This window comes from Pavona decussata, unplaced genomic scaffold, assembly GCF_977016875.1.
Source record: "Pavona decussata unplaced genomic scaffold, jaPavDecu1.1 SCAFFOLD_602, whole genome shotgun sequence".
NCBI classification, from domain to species: domain Eukaryota; kingdom Metazoa; phylum Cnidaria; class Anthozoa; order Scleractinia; family Agariciidae; genus Pavona; species Pavona decussata.
Window position 1 is genome coordinate 4,927,715 of NW_028145860.1, and position 19,274 is coordinate 4,946,988.

General features: G+C 37.0%; 2 protein-coding genes across 2 annotated transcripts; one reads left to right on the forward strand and one right to left on the reverse strand.

Moving 5' to 3' along the window:
* Nucleotides 1–4,751: 4,751 nt before the first annotated feature.
* LOC146449573 (E3 ubiquitin-protein ligase RNF216-like) lies at nucleotides 4,752–8,091 on the reverse strand. Its single transcript, XM_085101166.1, has 3 exons — nucleotides 7,919–8,091; nucleotides 6,314–6,966; nucleotides 4,752–5,867 (listed from the first exon to the last, which is right to left on the reverse strand). Exons 1-3 carry the CDS (start codon nucleotides 7,970–7,972, stop codon nucleotides 5,612–5,614), a joined length of 963 nt encoding a protein of 320 aa, XP_084957292.1. The 5' UTR covers nucleotides 7,973–8,091; the 3' UTR covers nucleotides 4,752–5,611.
* A 2,718-nt stretch (nucleotides 8,092–10,809) lies between these two features.
* LOC146449574 (COP9 signalosome complex subunit 6-like) lies at nucleotides 10,810–18,789 on the forward strand. Its single transcript, XM_085101736.1, has 10 exons — nucleotides 10,810–11,005; nucleotides 12,213–12,347; nucleotides 13,699–13,787; nucleotides 14,444–14,506; nucleotides 15,019–15,066; nucleotides 15,328–15,442; nucleotides 15,962–16,054; nucleotides 16,307–16,407; nucleotides 16,953–17,021; nucleotides 17,140–18,789. The coding sequence occupies exons 1-10, from the start codon at nucleotides 10,831–10,833 to the stop codon at nucleotides 17,206–17,208; spliced, it is 957 nt and encodes a 318-aa protein (XP_084957862.1). The 5' UTR covers nucleotides 10,810–10,830; the 3' UTR covers nucleotides 17,209–18,789.
* Nucleotides 18,790–19,274: the final 485 nt, after the last annotated feature.

The window sequence follows — 19,274 nt, forward strand, 5'->3', positions numbered from 1 at the left end:
GTTTAGTGAATATTAACAGTTTCGGAATCAAGTTGTATCTTAGCAAAACACGTGCGGACACGATAAGACCATTGTGAATAAGTTTTCACAAATCTTCTCTACACACAGCCCTGTTTGTAATCAGGCTCTAATCACGGTATCCTCCCGCAAGCTTTTGCAAACTTTCATTTAAGGTTATACGAAAAGGAATTTTCATCAGTAAAAATAACTTTGAAAGTCGGCTTAAACTTTGCTAATTTGTCCCTCTTTGTGTCAAAGGAATCTTTGAGTTTACTCTTGTGTATTCCTAACAATGAGTATGATCTCATTAACATGGCGGGTTCTTCTCACTCACTAATAACGCTTTCTTGGTAATCGTATTTGCACGTCGCTAACTTTTTGGCTCTGTTTTAAAGCCGCCAAACCAACAATCAGGAATGTTTACAAAGTTCTTTTAGCGCTGACCAAAAAAATCACTTTTTTGTCAACAGTGCGGCATTCGTTGTAATTAAAACATTGTTACATTATTCAAAGCGTCTTGTCACTTGGAAAGATTGAATTCATTGTGTGTGTTTTTCAATGCGTGCTTGTTGCCATGTAGCTTCTGCTTCGTTTTGTGTGATTCTATAACCTATGCTATCGCGGTGATCACTCAATCTATTGAATAGCAGGGATTCACTTAGAAACTATAAACTGCTGAAAATCATTAATTTGTTTACAGTCCCTGAATCAATGGACAAGTTGAAAGGAAAAACAAATATTGCCTTGAAAAACGGCGGATGTTTACTTATAAATAAAGTTATACAGTCGAACTGTCGAAATAAACAGCTCTTTAAAATGGAAAAACTGTGATATAAGGGTTTCACACGCGGTTAAGTGAAATTCCACGATTAAACACTATTGTTTCTATTCCAAGGAATAAAGCAATTTCTATCAAGAGTAAACACAAGAAGCGCATATTGCGCTTTAATATGTAATTAGCTCTTGTAAAGTGTAAAAGATTAAACTTAAAGGAGAAGGTTACTATAGGAATCACGTATTTTTTTAATAAAAAAACGGTGATCATTGCTGGCGTTAAATTTCTGATGTACATTTAGAAAACAGTTCTGAGTAGTCGGTACTTTATTAAAAACTTGCTTCTATTTATTTATTTGATGGAACTAAATAACTCTTGCGAAATACAGAACAAACCCTTCTGGCTTAATGGCGTCAAATCTCGCTACAAGTATTTTGATTCTACTGAGTTAAGTTTGGGATAAAATCCTAAAATGTGACCATTCAAATACAAGCTAGTTGGTTTTCCCTCTTTCCCCAGCCATGAGTATCAATTTTGAAACTCAGATGGTCAAATTTGGCTGTCTTCAGAGCCAAAAGGCTAACCTCGTGGAATTTTTTAAAACTTGTTTTCGCGTCTGTGTGATGGATTAAACTTGAGACCGCGAATTAGCAGTTACAAAAAGGGAAGAAACGGTTTTGTAATTAAGTGATTTCCTTTGAGCTTGTTTAGTTTAAGCACAAATGCTTCGACATGTTAGTGTTTAAGAATTAATAGGTGTATAAGAATCCAACATATGAAACTGACAAAAACTTCTAAATTTCCCCCTCTGAACATTTGGGAAATATGACAAATTAATTCGAGCAATAAAGAAACTCTTTTGTTCTCTACCAAATGCAAATTGTCAAGGACAGACTGCGAAAGTAAGTGACCGTAACTACAGAATACACACAAAAAATCAATCAAGTTAATCAATCAATTAAGTCAAATCGATCAAGTTTTTGATAATCTCCGTAACAGAGCAAAATGTTCTTCAAGCAAAATTATACCAGTGTGGTTGACAAATTCAAAACTATCCCTGTGCTATTATCACAAGTGGCATGCTGAGAAGTTATTTAGAAATGCGTTCACACGTTTGGTAAACTAAACATGCTGTTTTTAATCTGTCTGTGGCTAGCCTTTTCGCACTGGTTACTTGAACGTTTATGTATCAATGAATAAGTAATTAATTGTCCAACGTCCTTTATTCTTCAATTCTTCAACTTCTGAGATAATTTTCGAGGGATTATTTCGGAATCATTTGCATATGTTAAGTTGGGTATTGTTTAGCAACGGGAAGGATTTGTCTCCAGAAGAATTTTAGACCAAATATTTTTCTTTAATCCAGCAAATGGCTCTTCTGTGTGATCTGCTGAAAAATGCGCGAAGTTGGTCAAAGAGCAGACACTACGTTGGACGTTCGACAAAATTAAAATGCAACCTCATCATCTAGTTTTGACACACCAAACGTTCAGTTACGGAAAAAACCGCAACCACATAGCTTTCACAATTGAATCATCCACTTGAGAGAGCGCGGTTAGTCCACCTACTGTTGCATTGTTCAGTTTAGTCACTTCTGTCAAGAGACTATGAGATAAGAGAGCTAGCCTGCGAGCAAGCTCTCTTGTGGGAGAGAGCTTGCTCGCAGGCTATAAGAGAGCGAATCCCTGCTCCCCATGATAATTATTTTCAATCTTTTTTAGTTCGCGCCATGCTATTTTGGGAAATTATAATCCGCCATTGAGTCTAAAATTAAATGACGTCAACTGACCAATAAGATGTCGACATTAAAATAGCAACGCAAACAAAAATAGATTTAAAAAAATTTTCATAGGAAGAGGGGCATGTATGGGGGATTCGCTCTCTTACCTCATAGTCTCTTGCTTCTGTGTAACTGAATAGTTGGCGTTATATAACAGGACTATATGGCGAGGGTAACTGGTCCAAAATTCCCCTATGGGTCACGCGTGGAAAATTTCCTGTTGCTTGAAATTATGGTACAATTTTGACAAAATCATAAAGCAGGGAAAAGTAAAAAGTGAAATATTTATACACGTGTTGAGTCGGTTATATTAAAAATACCAGGTGCGCGGAAAAGGTAGCACGAGATTTGTTCAATATATTAACATCTAAAAGGCGGCCAAATAGACAAAAGGCTCGTAATGTTCCTTAAGAAGTGTTAATATAAAACAAATGGACTTATTTTCGTCATCACACTCCCCGTACAGTAGTCGGTAGGGATTCATTCAGTCAGTGGCTAAACAGTTTTTAAGTGGTTCAGCTCCAAACCAATGATATGCGGAGAGGAAGCGTAAAACCAAACGCTAAACAAATAAATTGCAATCTCATTTTTCTGTTTCTATTTTAAAACAATCCCTCTCGTGCGAGTTCATCGTGCTCGTGGTATTTTCCTGTCAACTCGGAGGATTGAAGGATAGATAGATACTTTATTATAAACACCATTGCAGCCATAAGCTGAATTACGGGATATTTACAAATTCAAATAATAACAAAGAGAAAATAAGAAAATTATCTACATCTTATAGGCATGGCTAAAAATATAATAACAAAGAGGAAATGAGAAAATATCTACATCTTATAGACATGGCTAAAAATAAAACTGTTCTTCAAACGCTCGGTCTTACATAGGGGGAGAGTGAAATCACCAGGATTTCAACACTTCTTCTCTGATTTTTCCGGACGTGTTCATCCCTTAACCCGCGACTTGAAATGGCCATTTCCCGTAGTATCTCGGCCTTGCGTTTGAGCCCTCTCCCCACCATGGGTTTATTATCCCGTATCCCTCTCCTAAAGTTCACACCATCCCGCCTAAAATAGAGAGCGCGTCCCGTTTCCCGCAAAGGTATTGTTATCCCTTACCCTTCTCCTAAAATTCACACTGGCCCACATCCCGCCTAAAAACAGAGAGGGCAACCCGGTTCTCGCAAAGGTATTGTTAACCCATATCTTTCACGGCCAAAATCACACCATCCCGCATTCCGGCAAAAATAAAGAGAGCGCGTCTCGGTTCCCGCAAAGGTATTGTTATCCCTTACCCTTCTCCTAAAATTCACACTGGCCCGCATTCCGCCTAAAAAAAGACAAGGCAACAAGGTTCTCGCAAAGGTATTGTTAACCCATATCTCCCACGGCCAAAATCACACCATCCCGCATTCCGGCTAAAATAGAGAGCGCGTCTCGGTTCCCGCAAAGGTATTGTTATCCCCTACCCTTTTCCTAAAATTCACACTGGCCCGCATCCCGCCTAAAAAAAGAGAGGGCACCAAGGTTCTCGCAAAGGTATTGTTAACCCATATATCTCTCTCCAAAATCACACTATCCCGCGTCCCGCCTAAAATAGAAAGCGCCTCGCGGTTCCCGCAAAGGTATTGTTATCCCCTATCCTTCTCCTAAAATTCACACTGGCCCGCATCCTACTTTGTTGTTGTTATTTTTTCCCGTATCCCGCTTTTAAAGTCCATAGTATCCTGTTTCCCTCCTTGGTTTTAATCAGGGCGCAGAATAACGCGCACACGAGTGTAAGCACAAGAGAGTCATTTTTTCACAGCGTAAACAGGCTCAACACAATCAATTCGAAACCGTATGTCTCGACACAAAAATTGCCCAGTGGTGTGAAAAAAGTCAGGCTGCTGTTTTTGAATGCGTTTTCCACCATCGCCACCTACTTTCAAAATAGCCCATACAATCCTGATCAAAAAGGCTAAGATTTTTCTCCCAGCTAGCCCAGAGTATATGTGGCTCTTGATATTTCGCCATTTTTAGAAGGATTTTCTTTGGGCATTTATTTGTTACAAGTGCGTTTGTGTTTGTGCTCCTCTTGAAAACCAGACTTAACTTTCATTTGGGAGAGCGTACTGGCTCGAAACTGAAAAAAAACCCAAAGATTGCTTTGAGACAGATAGAAAAAGAAACAGAAACACAAGAAAGAACTACTCAGTAGCTTCTGTGTAAATAGTCATACTTTATTTTTCAGTTGCTTATGTACACTTTCATGCAAAATAAATTAATAAATTACACAAATAACAAACTTACAAGCTAGAACCGCCTTACAACAAGATAAACTGCTCTGCAGCATAATAACATTTTTCATCTGAATGATTTAAAAAATTTCATCGAGGCATGGTTAGTATGATCTAGGTGAACTAAGCCCAGCTTAATTGTGTTTAAAATAAATACAATAAGTTCTCCTGGAACACGCGTCTTACTAGTGAATCATTTCAATATACAACAATGGATACGTATTGTTCCTGACGTATACATTCCTTTAATCTAACCATTCAAACAATTATTTCTTGCTCTTGTAAGTTAAGTTTTTCGTTCTCTTTTTGGTAAACTCAGTCATTTTCCCTTGAAGTTGAGTTAATTTCAAATACGGTATCTTACAATAACTTACACAAGCCTTAATTTCCTATACAATTAAACTTATTATTCAGCACATTGTAACACTGTCCAAATATGGTCAAAGATGTCCTGCGATAAACGTAATTTCGTTATCGAAAAATGGCAGAGTGCTTCAAACAAGCTACGACCTCGGAAGATCGTCTCCAGCTTCTTTCAATAAAACTGTGCTTTGTTATCAATGTGTTAAATAATAAAACAATTATCCTGCTCAATCTTGTGGAATATCCTCTGATTTTTGCCAACTCGGCCTACAGCCTCGTCGACTAAGAATCAGGCGATATTCCGCGCAATTTCGCAAGGAAATTGTTAAATTTATGTCTGGCTTTTTTACTTCGTCCAAGACAGACACCCTTTACTGAGGAATGACCTACTGAAATGCAGATTACTGTATTCAGTCTACATAAGAACACATTTGTCAACTTTCTTCGTCGTTACTGTTACTGCGTCTGGCAACTGCAAGCAGTAAAAAAGCTCTCCTAAAATCGAACGATTTCGACGGAGAAGAGTTGCTTTTCTGTTAGCGCTCATCTGTAGTGAGTCCAGGTAGCTCTTAACAGCAATCAGTTGACGAATTTCTTTCGCTCTTTCTTCAGTGCATCCCTGTTCGTCGTCGTCGAAAAGCCAACATTTTACCTTTGGTATTTTGTCATTTCTAGGAGAAAATGTGATATGTTACAATCTATTAACAGCTAGTCTTATATCCTATATTCGTTTGGCGGTTTTCCGCCAGTGTACGTGTGAAATATTTCTCAACCGGGCTGCTAGCTGTCCCATTGTTCCCCTGTTACAAGAGGTGCTTACCATTTACGCAAACCACCCGGATGGAAATTTTCGGCATAAATACAAAATGATTTAGCTTGTCTTAACAGAAGATGGATAACATGCAAAATGTATGAACATCAGCTGTAAATCCCACAAGGAGTAATAAAAATGCATCACTTTGACCAGAATTTCAGAATGATGCGTACCCTTTGATTTTCCAACTGGAATTTCCGGGTTTTCCACCCAAGTTTACCCGGGGGAAGAACCTCATACAGAAACGTTTGTCTGAATTTTAAAAGAAACATGCTAGAGAGAGTGCTTGAGTACAGTTCTTACCTGTGAGGAAATGCCTGATGTGCCTCTTGGCTTTCTCTCCCCAACTGTTTGGAGCAAAGCAAACAGAAAAACTTCCCACAGGTGCCACACCTCATTGCGTTGCAGTCCCCAGGTTCTTTAACAGCGAGAACCGCCGCTCGGTTAGATGCCCTGCATTGGTTGTTGGGACACCTCACGGCGATGGCTTGAGTGAGTACTTCAAGTAACTGGAGGTTAGCGTCGGTGTCGCTGACACTTTTTTCAGGGGGGCAGATGTGGTCTGAGTAGCCTTGAGAGCTCAAGGGGAGTTTACAAGTGAGGCAGTAGTCCTTACGACATCTGGGGCAAGGAATGAAGAGTTGTTCAAAATCCGTTTCCTCCAACTCAGCTACGAAGAAGTAGGGACATCTGGGGCATTGAATGCGTGAGCCTCTCCAAACTGCATCGTTTACCGCAAGATTGTTCAGTTCTTCGGTAACGGGGACTCGTTTTGTTTGAGACAAAACGTCTTTCAAGATAGTGAATTCGATTTGTGATCCACAGTGATCGGATAAAGGACAGCTCAGGCCAGTTGGCTGCCCAGCCACTGTACGTTCAGCTGTTGTGCGTGACTTAAACCAGTTTACCACGCATTCATGGCAGAAGATGTGTAGGTCACTGAGGCATCTGATTATCTGAACAAAAATAAGACAAAACAAAGAATACTATGAGCATCATTGGGCAATTTTTTCAAGTTCCATCTAAATATTTGCTAAAACCTGATTATAGTTTATTATTCCACGGAGAAATCATTTCATATTTTTATCCTGGTGCTGTAAGAGCAATTTAATGTTAGAAAAGAGGTTCTTAGTCAAACATTGGAGCAGTTTTAACCAACATACAGCAAAATCTCCGCGACAGTGCCTCTTTAAGTTTCGTACGGTGGTCTTTCATACATTGAAATCCATAATCCGCGGCAGTCATTCACTTATATGATGGATAGATATTTTATAATATTTCACATTCATTTTTTTTTTGTTTTGCTTCCTCGGTGGGTTTATTACGAATTCACAAAATGACCAGTGCTTGACAGCTCAATAGGTAAAGCACTGCACCGTTATCGTAGAGGTCATGGGTTCAAATCCCGTACGAATTTGGGTTCTTTCCGGGTTTATTTCCCCAGCTGTTTAAGTTGCGAACGTAACTGCCTTGTTCTTTCGTTTATGAAAATCTTTCATCTGCACTTCACATATAAATAATATATTTCACATTCGTGAAATCTAATGTTACTTAGACTTATGCAATTATACAAAACATTGCATTAAAAACAGTTGAGATCAGAATATGACTCCGTCGTGCCGTAGTTTAACTACCTATTTACTTTGGTGAAATACAAACTCTCGCGATCGGTTGTATGATGAATTCTTAAAAGCAATACCTCGGCTTCGTAATTTCATAAAATTATGCAAATTGTTGTAAATGAAATCTATAGTGTAGGGGGGCAATCTACCAGCTTGAAACATGGATGACTAGCTGAAAAAGGGATGGCTAGATTCAATAGTAAAATAATCAGTGTGTCCACCAAATACGAACTTAAGCTACATCCTTACTGATCAAATCAAAATAACCACAAACATTATTTCTTACCAATGAATTTGTCGTACCGCAACTGGCACATTCTGCAGGTTGACGAGTCGCCATTAAACTTGTTGTAGGTGGAGCGATAAAATTGCTTTTCAACTGTTTTGTTGTTCCTGTTTGTGTTGCAAGTGAATATTGGCTTCGCTCAGGTGTGCTCCCAGTTTTATTAAAACAAAGTGCGTTTATTTTAGGATCCATCGTTGTCATTCGCAAAAATAAATCATACCATAATTGGGTTTAGTTTCAGAACAGAAAGGGTTATACATCACGTTAATTAGAAAATGAAATTTTCAATGCCAATGCTTACGTAAATCGATTGTAAACTTGTTTTGATAGAGTCGTTGCTCTGGAGACATGTTATTCAGCCTACCTAAATAAAGATATTCATGTTTTGTAGCCCCCATTATTTTTGGTGACTTTGTAACGTTTCTGACGCAGATGAAAAAGGCTGACGAAGCTGGTTTTTCGCGTTCACCCCTAGTGGCCAAAGAGGCGATTAGTTTGTTGAAATGTGATTTCCTAATCAACTTGAGTGATAGAAATTTAAATTAAGAGGAATAAATTTGATAACAAACAAGCTAGATATAAGGTATTTCTCTTTTCATAAACCTTAAAATATCGTTGCGTGACTTGATCTTGTTCCCAGACCTCTCTCTTTTTCTTCGAACGAGGTTGGATTTAGATGTTAATTTGCGTCAGTGAATGTTGTTTTGAACCAGGAATAGCTACTATTTGCAACCATTGCGTCTTTTCTGTTGTATTTTTATCAAGTAGTTTTCTAGTTTTATGATATCAACAACGACGTAATCAAAATCGCGCTATTTTGATCAAAAATTTAGGAAAGTCTTCCTATATTCCTGATTCATGGACTATATACAACCTCACAAATGGAAACCCCGTTATTATGTGGACGTACGAAAATAGTTACAGAAATTTATAAACTTGTTTTCGCCCAAACCTTGTTCCCCCGAAGCTTATCTCGTTCAGCAGAAGTTTTACCTGAAACTAAATTAAGAGCACCTGTGTTTATTGCTGACCTTTGCAGCATTTCTAACTCGCAGTAAAAAACTGACGAGCCATTTTCTAGAAGGATTAAATTGTCAAAAATGATTTACTTACAAACTTTCATCGTCAAAAATTAAATTAAGTAGAACAAATTTAATAACAGACAAGATATTTATCTTTCAAAACCATCAAATCTCGCGGCGCTAGCTATAAGGCTATAAGGTATAATCATGTTCCAAACGTTGCTCAAGATTTTTCCCCGAACGAGGTAGGATTTGCGTCAACAAGCTGGAATAGCTTTGTATGCTATTTGCAGTCATCACATATTTTTTGTTTATCAACGGTGATTTTCTACTTGTATGATGTAAACCTGAGCGACGTAATCAAAAATCGCGTTGTTTTGATCTATTCAGTTTTCAAGTTCAAGGCAAGTCCCCACATATTGATTCATAGACTATTTACAACCAAGAATTTCAGGAAAGCGGACTGCACGCTAATGACGTTATTCAGTACGTAACAGCTTTTTTTTTTTTTTTTTTTACAAACTTTCATCATCAAAAATTAAATTAAGTAGAACAAATTTGATAACAAACAAGATATTTCTCTTTCAAAACCATCAAATCTCGCGGCGCCGCTATAAGGCTGTAAGGTATAATCATGTTTCAAACCTTGCTCAAGATTTTCCCCCGAACGAGGTAGGATTTGCGTCAACAAATGTAGCTGGAATAGCTTTGTACGCATCTTCAATCATCATATTTTTTTTTGTTTATCAACGGTGACTTCTACTCGTATGATGTAAACAACGGCGTAATCAAAAATCGCGCTGTTTTGATCTATTTTCTCAAGGTCAAGGCAAGTCCCCATATATTGATTCATAGACTATATACAACCAAGAATTTTCGGAAAGCGGACTGCACGCTATTCAGTACGTCAATAGCTTTCTTTTAAATAGTTTGTTAGGAATACACATAAAACATTACCTATACTAACATCCGCAACACACAGAAAGAGAAATAGGTAAATAAATAAATTATTAAATAAATAAAAGACCCCTTCGATTCTTTTTTACTACATACAACTTGTAACTGAATGTGAACACGGTAAATAACAAACAAATAAATAAATTTACGTAAGTACATAAATCGTGGATGAACTTGTTTTTACCGAAAACGTTGCTTCTCAGAGGCCAACCTAAGTCATCATAGTTTGATCTGAAACTGAAATTAAGATATTGATGTTTCAGTGCCTGTCGTTTTGGCCGACTTTTCAGCATTTCGTATGCACGCGAAAAAGGCTGACGAAGTTAGTTTCTGGCTTTCTCCCCTTTTGACGAAAAAGGTGATTAATCAGTTCAAACTAGGATTTCCCATTTTCCCATTTTTCTTCCGATAAACAAAGGCACCCAACGAGAGCATTTCACGGAACAAAACACTTACAAATATTCTCATTCTTGAATCTTCCCAGATCTCCGTAAGCTAAAGCTGTTTGACTGTTCGGGTTCTATGGCTGGAAATATATACTGAAATATATAATAGAAAATTTTAAGAACTGAATCTAATTCCCCGAATTTCTGGTCTGTTGTTAGCTCTCAAAAACACAATTGCCCCTCCAAAGAGAAATTGGTTTTTCAGGGCTACGAAAAATTGAGGTGAGATTTCTGCCCTTCGTATAAAAGACAAGTTGATGTTTTTCCTCATCTCCACCAACGAGTTCTGAAATGTGCGTGCATTTGAAATAGGGTTAATATACAACTGCTGAAATAGGGGATATCTTCCAATTAGTGGATTTCCGCTTTTGTGTTTACAACAATAAATAAATAAATAAATAAAATAAGAAAATATAATTGCGTAGTAGGTTGGGGCATGGGACAAAGTGTGCGAGCTTTGGCCTGGTTCCTCAATCTTTAATCCAAAATGGCGACGTCAATGGAAGTTCAACCTTCCTCTTCTAAAGATGTTTCTGACACCGTTGTGGCGAGTTCTGCTTCCAGTGGAAGTGTTTCAGTGGCTCTTCATCCCCTAGTTATCATGAATATATCTGAACATTATACTAGAATAAAAGCGCAATACGGAAAGCCGAATCCACAAGGTTGGTTAATTTTTCTTTCTAATGATATTATATTTGCTACACATCTGTGCATGTTTTCTTGTGTTCTTGTACGAAATATGTAAAGAGAGTTTAATGTGGAAATACCCTGAATTTCAATACTTTAATACGGGTTGAAATTCTCTTGAATGGTAGATTAAAACAAACGCTCAAACTGTTCTGCGCAGGGAAACGTCAAAAACGAATTTCGTGCACTCGGTCTTTAAAAACATGTACTTCGTTTGCCCAGTTAATGGCCTAACTTCTTTAACAGTTCTGTAGAGACATGTTCCATCAATTTTTTTCTTGGCTAAGCTATGGAATACAGGGCCACTTTTCGAGTTATACCTTAACCTATCCATGCCAACTTTTTCTAAGTCAAATGAGTGAGATTTCTGTTTCGTCATTGACCGGGATTTCTGAAAACGTCCGAGCTACCTCCGAAGATTTCTGACGATTTTCCAAAGAGTTTCGAACGTTGCCGAAAATGTCGGAAGATATTCCGTACACTTACGATTCGAACGGATTGTAGACATTTGAAAGCTTTTGCGATTGTTATAAAGAGCAAAGAAATAATACATAACAAATCTGAAATGAAATGATACTTTCTAGAACAACTCGTCTGGATTTGTGAGTCAGGCATGAGAAATTGTCTTCGATGCATGAGATTGATGTCTTTAGTCCGCAGGGGTGCCACTCCCGCATAATGCATGAGAGTTGGCAGGTATACCTTAACCTTTTGAGCTGGCTCGCCAGCTAATCAGTCCCTCCTAAAAATATTAAACTGGACTAGCAAGCTGCAGAGACATAAAATATACACATCTTCCTCATTCTTAAAACGTTAAACTCAACTGGCAAGCCGTCAAACCACTAAAATATATACACTTCCTCATTGTTAAAATGTTGAACTCAACTGGTGGGTCCATGATTGCGACCATTGTATTTAAAGATTCAATTTGATAATTTGCATTGCTGCCATTGTTAAGTCTGAATTTGAAAATGGCTATATTGTGGTTCATATCCTTGGTTTACATTTTATCTTCCTATTGTTCTTGGGTATGGTAGTGTATGATAATGAGTTTGAAATAATGGAAAATAAAATTAAAACCCAGGATAAAATCGAACCACAACAGCTACATTCCATAAATTTTGTTTTACATCATTGTTGTTGTTGTTTTTATGTTTCATTTGATTGTTCCTTGCATTTTAGTGATTGGAGCTCTTCTTGGAACTCAAGATGGTCGTAACATAGAAATTTTCAATTCCTTTGAGCTGCAGTTTGATCTGTTTGATGATGGACAAATTGTTATTAACATGGAATATTACAGAACAAAGGAGGAGCAGTGTAAGTTGATTAAAACATTAAAACCTGCACCTAAGAACAGGGGCACCCAACAGATCGTTTCGGTAAATTATCTGTTCGGAAGGCCCTTAATCCCCTACAATTTTCTAAAAATAATTTTCGCCTCGAACTTTCGTGATATGGGAAATTTAAGGCCTGGTGTTTTTTGGATTGATAAAAATGTCGTTTCGGGTACCCAAAAAAGGTCAGCTAAGATTTTCGGAAAGGAAATAAGACCTATATTTTTTGGGAAATGGACAAAAATGCCCAAGTAATTTCGAAAAGACTCAAGTTCCCCTAGAATGACCGAACAGATAAAAATATTATAGCGCAGCTTTAAGTGAATCTACAGAGCTTTAAAAGGCACTCCAGATAGCCTAAAATAGCGTTTCAAAGGATCTGAGAGAAAACTCCCATTGGGTGCCCCTGTAAGAATCCCCTGTACCTTGGCATCTCCTATGAGCTGACACTTATTAAGTCTGGATATTGGCCATGGCTTTTAGAAATCCTAAATTTTCACTGGGAAAAAATAATCAACAGCACCACAAAAAAGTACTGCTCTGTAGCTTTCATTTCAATGGTCACACTTTGGGATTTATCCACAGACTCAATAGTTAGAACCACCTTGTACAGCATAATAAATGGCACCGCAGGAAAGTACTGCTCAGTAGCTTTCATTTCAATGGTCACACTTTGGGATTTCATCCACAGACTCAAAAGTTAGAACCACCTTGTACAGCATAATAAACAGCACCGCAGGAAAGTACTGCTCAGTAGCTTTCATTTGAATGGTCACGCTTTAGGATTTCATCCACAGACTCAAAAGTTAGAACTACCTTGTACAGCATAATAAACAGCACTACAGGACAGTACTGCTCATTAGCTTTCATTTGAATGGTCACACTTTAGGATTTCATCCACAGACTCAAAAGCTGGAACCACCATTACATCACCAAAAAACAGCACCACAGCAAAGTATTGCTCCGTAGCTTTCTTTTGAACGGTGACACTTTAGGATTTCATCTGCATTGCTGTATAAGGTTAGGGTTAGAAAATAATGTTTTAGTAGCTCTTTTAAGGATTTCATCCACAGAAAAGTTAGAACCACCCTTTGTACAGCTTATAGTTAATAAACGACAGTACAGGAAAGCCTGCCCAGTAGTGTTCACATGATTGATCACACTATTAATGGATTTTTTCCACAGAATCAAAGGTTAGAACAAAATGAAAACAATTTACTGTCTTTGTTCACTGGAGTTTTTACAGAAGCGTGGCTTTCAACAAATTTCAATGTATATTTATCTGCTCAAGATTATGTTATTAGACTTATTACATAATGGCATTTTTTTCCCAGTTCATCAGGTGTTCAAGAATCTGGATTTTCTTGGTTGGTATACAACAGGTTCTTTACCAACTGAAAATGATATCAGAGTACACAAACAGGTTAACTTTTTTCTCATTTTAAAGTAACACATACTAGTCTTACTTTTGAGTACTTTTCTGGTGGCTAAGGTGCATTTCATCAAAATTCTTCAGTTGCAATTCAGATCCATCAGTCATTCTCTAATATTTTTGTGCCTCTTACTTGCACAATGGCAGTTTTTGTCTTCATATTTTTTTATGTTCTAGGTTCAAAGTAGGTTGCACATTTGACTTGCATAAATAGTTCAACAATTTATGAAAAAATAGTGATACCCTATACCCCTGTCACCAAAGCAGAGCCTTGAGCCCTTATGACCCCTGAAATCGTTAGAATTAAGAAACCTACAAACTACATTGTATACAACTCTGTGGATTACCAGAAAGCCTTAGGTTGCGTTCGATTGACCATCTTCCTAAACAAGAATAAGCAGAATAGCAGTTAGATTTTTCTTTATTTAGGAAATTTAGACATTCCTACAAACTTTCACTGACATGTGATAATGCAAGAGCCATTTCATACTCCAGTAACTCCTAAAACCTCTTATGAGGGATTTCTTGTAATCATTGTATATATTCGTATTCCTAAATAGGGTCAATTGAATATACCCTTATTGTTGACAAGGTGTTTTCATTTTCTAAAATCTATAACTTATGGTATTTTCTTTTTTTCCCCTCAGATGTGTGAGATCAATGAAAGTCCATTATTTCTGAAACTCAATCCATTAGCCAAGACAAATGATGTAAGTTATTTGTTTTTGTGTTGTTGTGATTGTTTATTTATAGAATGTGTAGCTGTGACCTAGCTTTACAGTAGAATCATTATTTTTGCTAAAGAAGATTTGACAAAGTTTTACAACATAATATTATTGTGAAACACAGTTAATGGAGATGAGGCCCTTAAGCTCATGTTTATCACGTTCATCACGTTCTATTTGTGTCACGAAAAGCGCTAGTTGAATGTAAGCACAGGACGTAGCAAAAATCTGTGTCCTTAATGTAATTTAAACCGATGACCATTGAATCTGCTCACTGTTCTGATATGGGAAGGCTTGTTGTGAGCTGCGGTGTAGGTCATTTTTCTAGGCTGGTACATTCTTGTTTTAAATCATTATTGTTTAGAAGCAGGAACATTTGTTTGAAATTATTCTAAACAAAAGCACAATTTGAATCCTAACAAGATGGCAAATTAATTTATTAATAATTCAATGTTTTTGCAAGGTCAGCTAAGTTAAACAAATTCTCTCTATTTCAGCTACCAATCAGTTTGTATGAGTCAGTGATCGACATTGTCGAGGGAGCGGTAAGGCTTTAATTTTTTTGCACTACAATCCATGCAATTCTAATTCCAAGGTTATGATATAAGTTATACAGTGTAATAAATGGTGCATGTGTAAAATGAAAATGTTTTCTTTGTAAGTTACTAAGACTCCTGGAAGTATCATGGCAAGTTCCCTTATTGCTGAGCTCTCTGAGTCAATAACACTGTGTGTTTATTAAGCTTCTTAAAAATCTGGAATTTATTTTCTTAATCGAGCAAAGATGCTGTATGTTTAACTTTCAGACACGCATGCTGTTTGTCGAGACTCACTATACCTTAGCTACAGAAGAAGCTGAAAGAATAGGAGTGGATCATGTGGCAAGATTGTCTAACACTGGCACTATTGATGCTTCTACAGGTTTGTATGGCCAGTCTTTTTGTATGTCTGCAAAAATCAAAATGAAGCTCATGGCTACTTTTAAACAAAATTGTCCTGAGAGCCAACGTTTAAGCTGGAAATTCTGGTATGAAATTGGCTTGGCCTGGCCATTCTCACCTTTAGTTGTCAATCAACCATCAGAGTGAAAATAACTGACAAACACCATTGCATCATTTTCTATGACACTTTTCTTACTGGTAAAATTGGCTCAGTTTTTTAAATAAACCCTATTAACCAAATTACAAACTAATGTCTTATATTGCTGTGGTGATACTATGAGATTTGGAGGCAACTTGCCACAACTGAACAGCAGCTAAATTTGCATTTTACACCTGCAATGGTGTGAAAGGAAGGAGTCTTTCCTACCTCCTCTCCTCGCTCCCTTGCTCCCCCTCACCTCTGGTGAATGCGGTAGAAATTGAGTATACCTGGCAAAATAAGTCTAATCACTACCAATAAAGTTTTTTTGTTATAAGCTTTTTTCATTCCTTGTTACAGTATCAGAGCATCTCTTAGCTCAGTACAATGCAATCAAGATGCTTCATTCCAGGGTAAAGATGATTTTAGAGTATGCCAAAGCTGTTAAAAATGGTAAGAAAACTGCTTTTTTAAAAATTTACATTTATATTAAAATAGGAATTCAATGTCAGAATATTTTGGGCAGTTGGTTTGTGTTTAGAGGTATGTTGCTGTAGAATAATTCTTGTATTTGTGTTCATTTTTGTCATGTCGATAAAGTGGCCCATGTCAGTCCATTTTTGCTCTAGAGCCGTTGTGGGTCACTTTCACCCCTTGATAATGGACAAATTCCTTGGTTAATATTTTTTTGTATTCTCCACAAAGGAGAAGTTCCATGTAACCACGAGATAATGCGTGATGCCCTGAGTTTGATTCAGAGACTTCCAGTCATGAAGACAGATGTATTTAGAGAAGACTTCTACAATGTAAGTCTGCTTTCAGTTGCTTGTTGAGTTGCAATTTTTTCCCTCTAAAGTTGAAAGGGCCAGAAAAACTCTGCATGTCAAACAATTCTCTATTTCTGGGGTTTTATTAAGATTTGAACAGGCAGGAGTCTAGTGCACCTGGGCAGGTTAGTTAACTTAGATAATTATGGTCTCTTATTGAAAAAGTTAGTTGAGATGTTAAAGTCATGTTCACAGACAATCAATTTGCCCGGAGTCTGGCCCTTAACACACACCCTTTTGTTCTCCTTCTGGTGATGATGACAGTTATAATGATGACCTTGCTACATCCTGTCCTGACTTCCACTTATGTCCAGAAATGCACCTAACTCTGAATTTGGTTACATCATATAAAACAGGCCTTTTTGCTGTTTTCATATAACTTCATGTTTGAAAGAGTTATGTGTGTTTTAGTGAGAAGTAAGGTTAGGGGACACCTCTTGATGTCTATCATACAGTTCATGAATCTCATTGGCATGTATTTCTGGACATAGCTCCTGACTTTGACTCTCTCCATCATTTTTCAGCAATGTAATGACGTTATGCTGATGTGTTATTTGTCTACAATAACAAAAGGTGCTAACAGCTTAAATGAGGTATGTTGCTTAGTCTTTGCTGGCCTGTTGAGAAATGATGATGCAACTGTTTACTGCACTTTTCAATTACATGCAGACTCTGAAGTTGAAGTTATTATTATTATTTTCTATTTTTTAGTTCATCAACAAGTTCAATGTAGTTTATGACAGAGGAATGGGCAGAAGAATGAGAGGAACCCTCTTCTAGGATTAAAAAAAAAAAAGTTCAGTCTTCACTATTGTTAAATTTTCCAAGAAATCAGATGAAGGAGTATGCAGAGCAAAGAAGAGCTTTTGACTGCTTGTTTTGATCTTACTTCATTTTACCATAGGCGGCTTTGTACCTTGAGGTATAGCTCCTTAGAGTGTAGGCTATAACAAAACTCCCTTCCTGGTTGAAACCAGTTTTGAGCCTGTTAATAATCACCATTTGCAGCCTACTTAAGTGAATACCACTAAAGGATGCTGGCTACAGACGCTCAGGCCCCACCAAGACTAATCTGTTCAAATTAAGAACTTGTAGGTCACCAACAATGAAATGCTGATGAAAACTTAGACATAAGAAAACTGTTTCAAAATGGAGACTTTCAAAGCACATTGTTTTAAAAAACGTGTTCCCTTTAATGTGTATGGGTGAAAATGTATTGTTTCGAAAATGCATTTGTTCATGAACAAGTGAAAACAGAGACTTTTGAAAACACCAAGACTGATTTCAATCATTTTCTTGAAAGCCCCAATAAACTTAACCAGCCCAATAAGTTTTTTTTCTAATCCATTGTTTATCATTTGTTACTGAATTTAGCACAAACTTACGAACATGGCACAAAATGATAAATACAGTACTATAAAATTTAACTTTCAAAGTCAATAAATACTGAGTGTCTGTTTAGGAAGATCATTTTGCATGCAAGGTTATTAGTTTTGTGCCTGGTAAGTTGCCGGGTCTTTCAAGAAATGGACCTCTAGTCCAAACCAGCCAGAATATTACATTTTTAATCTCTCACAAATTGACGCTTATAAGTGGAACTTTGAATTTGTTCGCAAAGGTTTGTCTGTACTTAAATTTCATCCTCAGAACTGTCAATGAATAGGGTCTTGTTATGATCTTTAAAATCGCATTTCTATGAATCATAAGCTGCTTTTTACATGTTCCATTCTATCCCTCAGGAATTTTCTTTAGTTGTCTGTTATCTGGCTTTCTTAGTAGCATATTTATAAAAACACGCTGTCTTTTAAGCTTTTCAGTAATTCTATTTACCTTGGATCATTTCTGTTATCTCAAGTACTAACATTTAAGCCACATGTTCATCAGTGTATATATACCTGGTTCATTCAATAAATTCCTTACCTACTTGTTTTGGTAACAAACAAAAGATTTGACATTTAATTGTTTTGTTCCCCAAAACTTTATACCTACCTAATAATATTTGTGCAACTGGCAAATAATAATAATAATAATTGGCAAAATAATAATAATTATTTGAAATATCAAAGGAAATTCCAAGTCCCTAACAGGAATCACACCCATTGCACCTGTACCAGTATGTAACAGGGATGTCGCAGTGGTGAAAGCACTTGCCTTCTAACAATGTGGCCCAAGTTCGATTCCCACACTTGGCGTCATATGTGGGTTGAGTATGTTGTTGGTTCTCGCCCTTGCTCAAGAGGTTTTTTTTCCAGGTACTTGAGTTTTCTCCCCTAAAAAAACCAACATTTCCAAATTTCAATCTGATCTGGAATCTGAGGGACACAGTTGTTTCACCTTTATTAAAAATTGTTGATTGATTGATTGATTGATTGATTGATTGCTTGCTTGCTTGCTTGCTTGCTTGCTTGCTTGATTGGTTGGTTGGTTGATTGATTGATTGATTGATTGATTGATTGATTGATTGATTGTTTGTTTGCTTGATTGGTTGATGGGTTGGTTGATTGATCGATCGATTGATTGATTGATTTTCCTGTCCTCCTCATTACCCTGTGGAGGGGGATGGGTTAGTGAAGTAAAAAGTCGTAGTTTTATAATATTCTGAAACCGAAAAAAATTAAGAGTAAATTGTACAAGAATTCTTACATTCAGAGTTCATTCCCCCAGCAGACCTGGGCCCAGTTGTTCAAAGCCCGATTAAGCTAATCCTGGGTTAACGTGAACTTTGATTCAAGTATATTTACTAATAATTTTATTATCCGTAAGGATTCGTCCAAAAGATTTTTGTCCCTTAGTTTTGCTGTAGACTTTTCTTTACCATTAGCTTAAAATGAGCCTTTTAAATCATT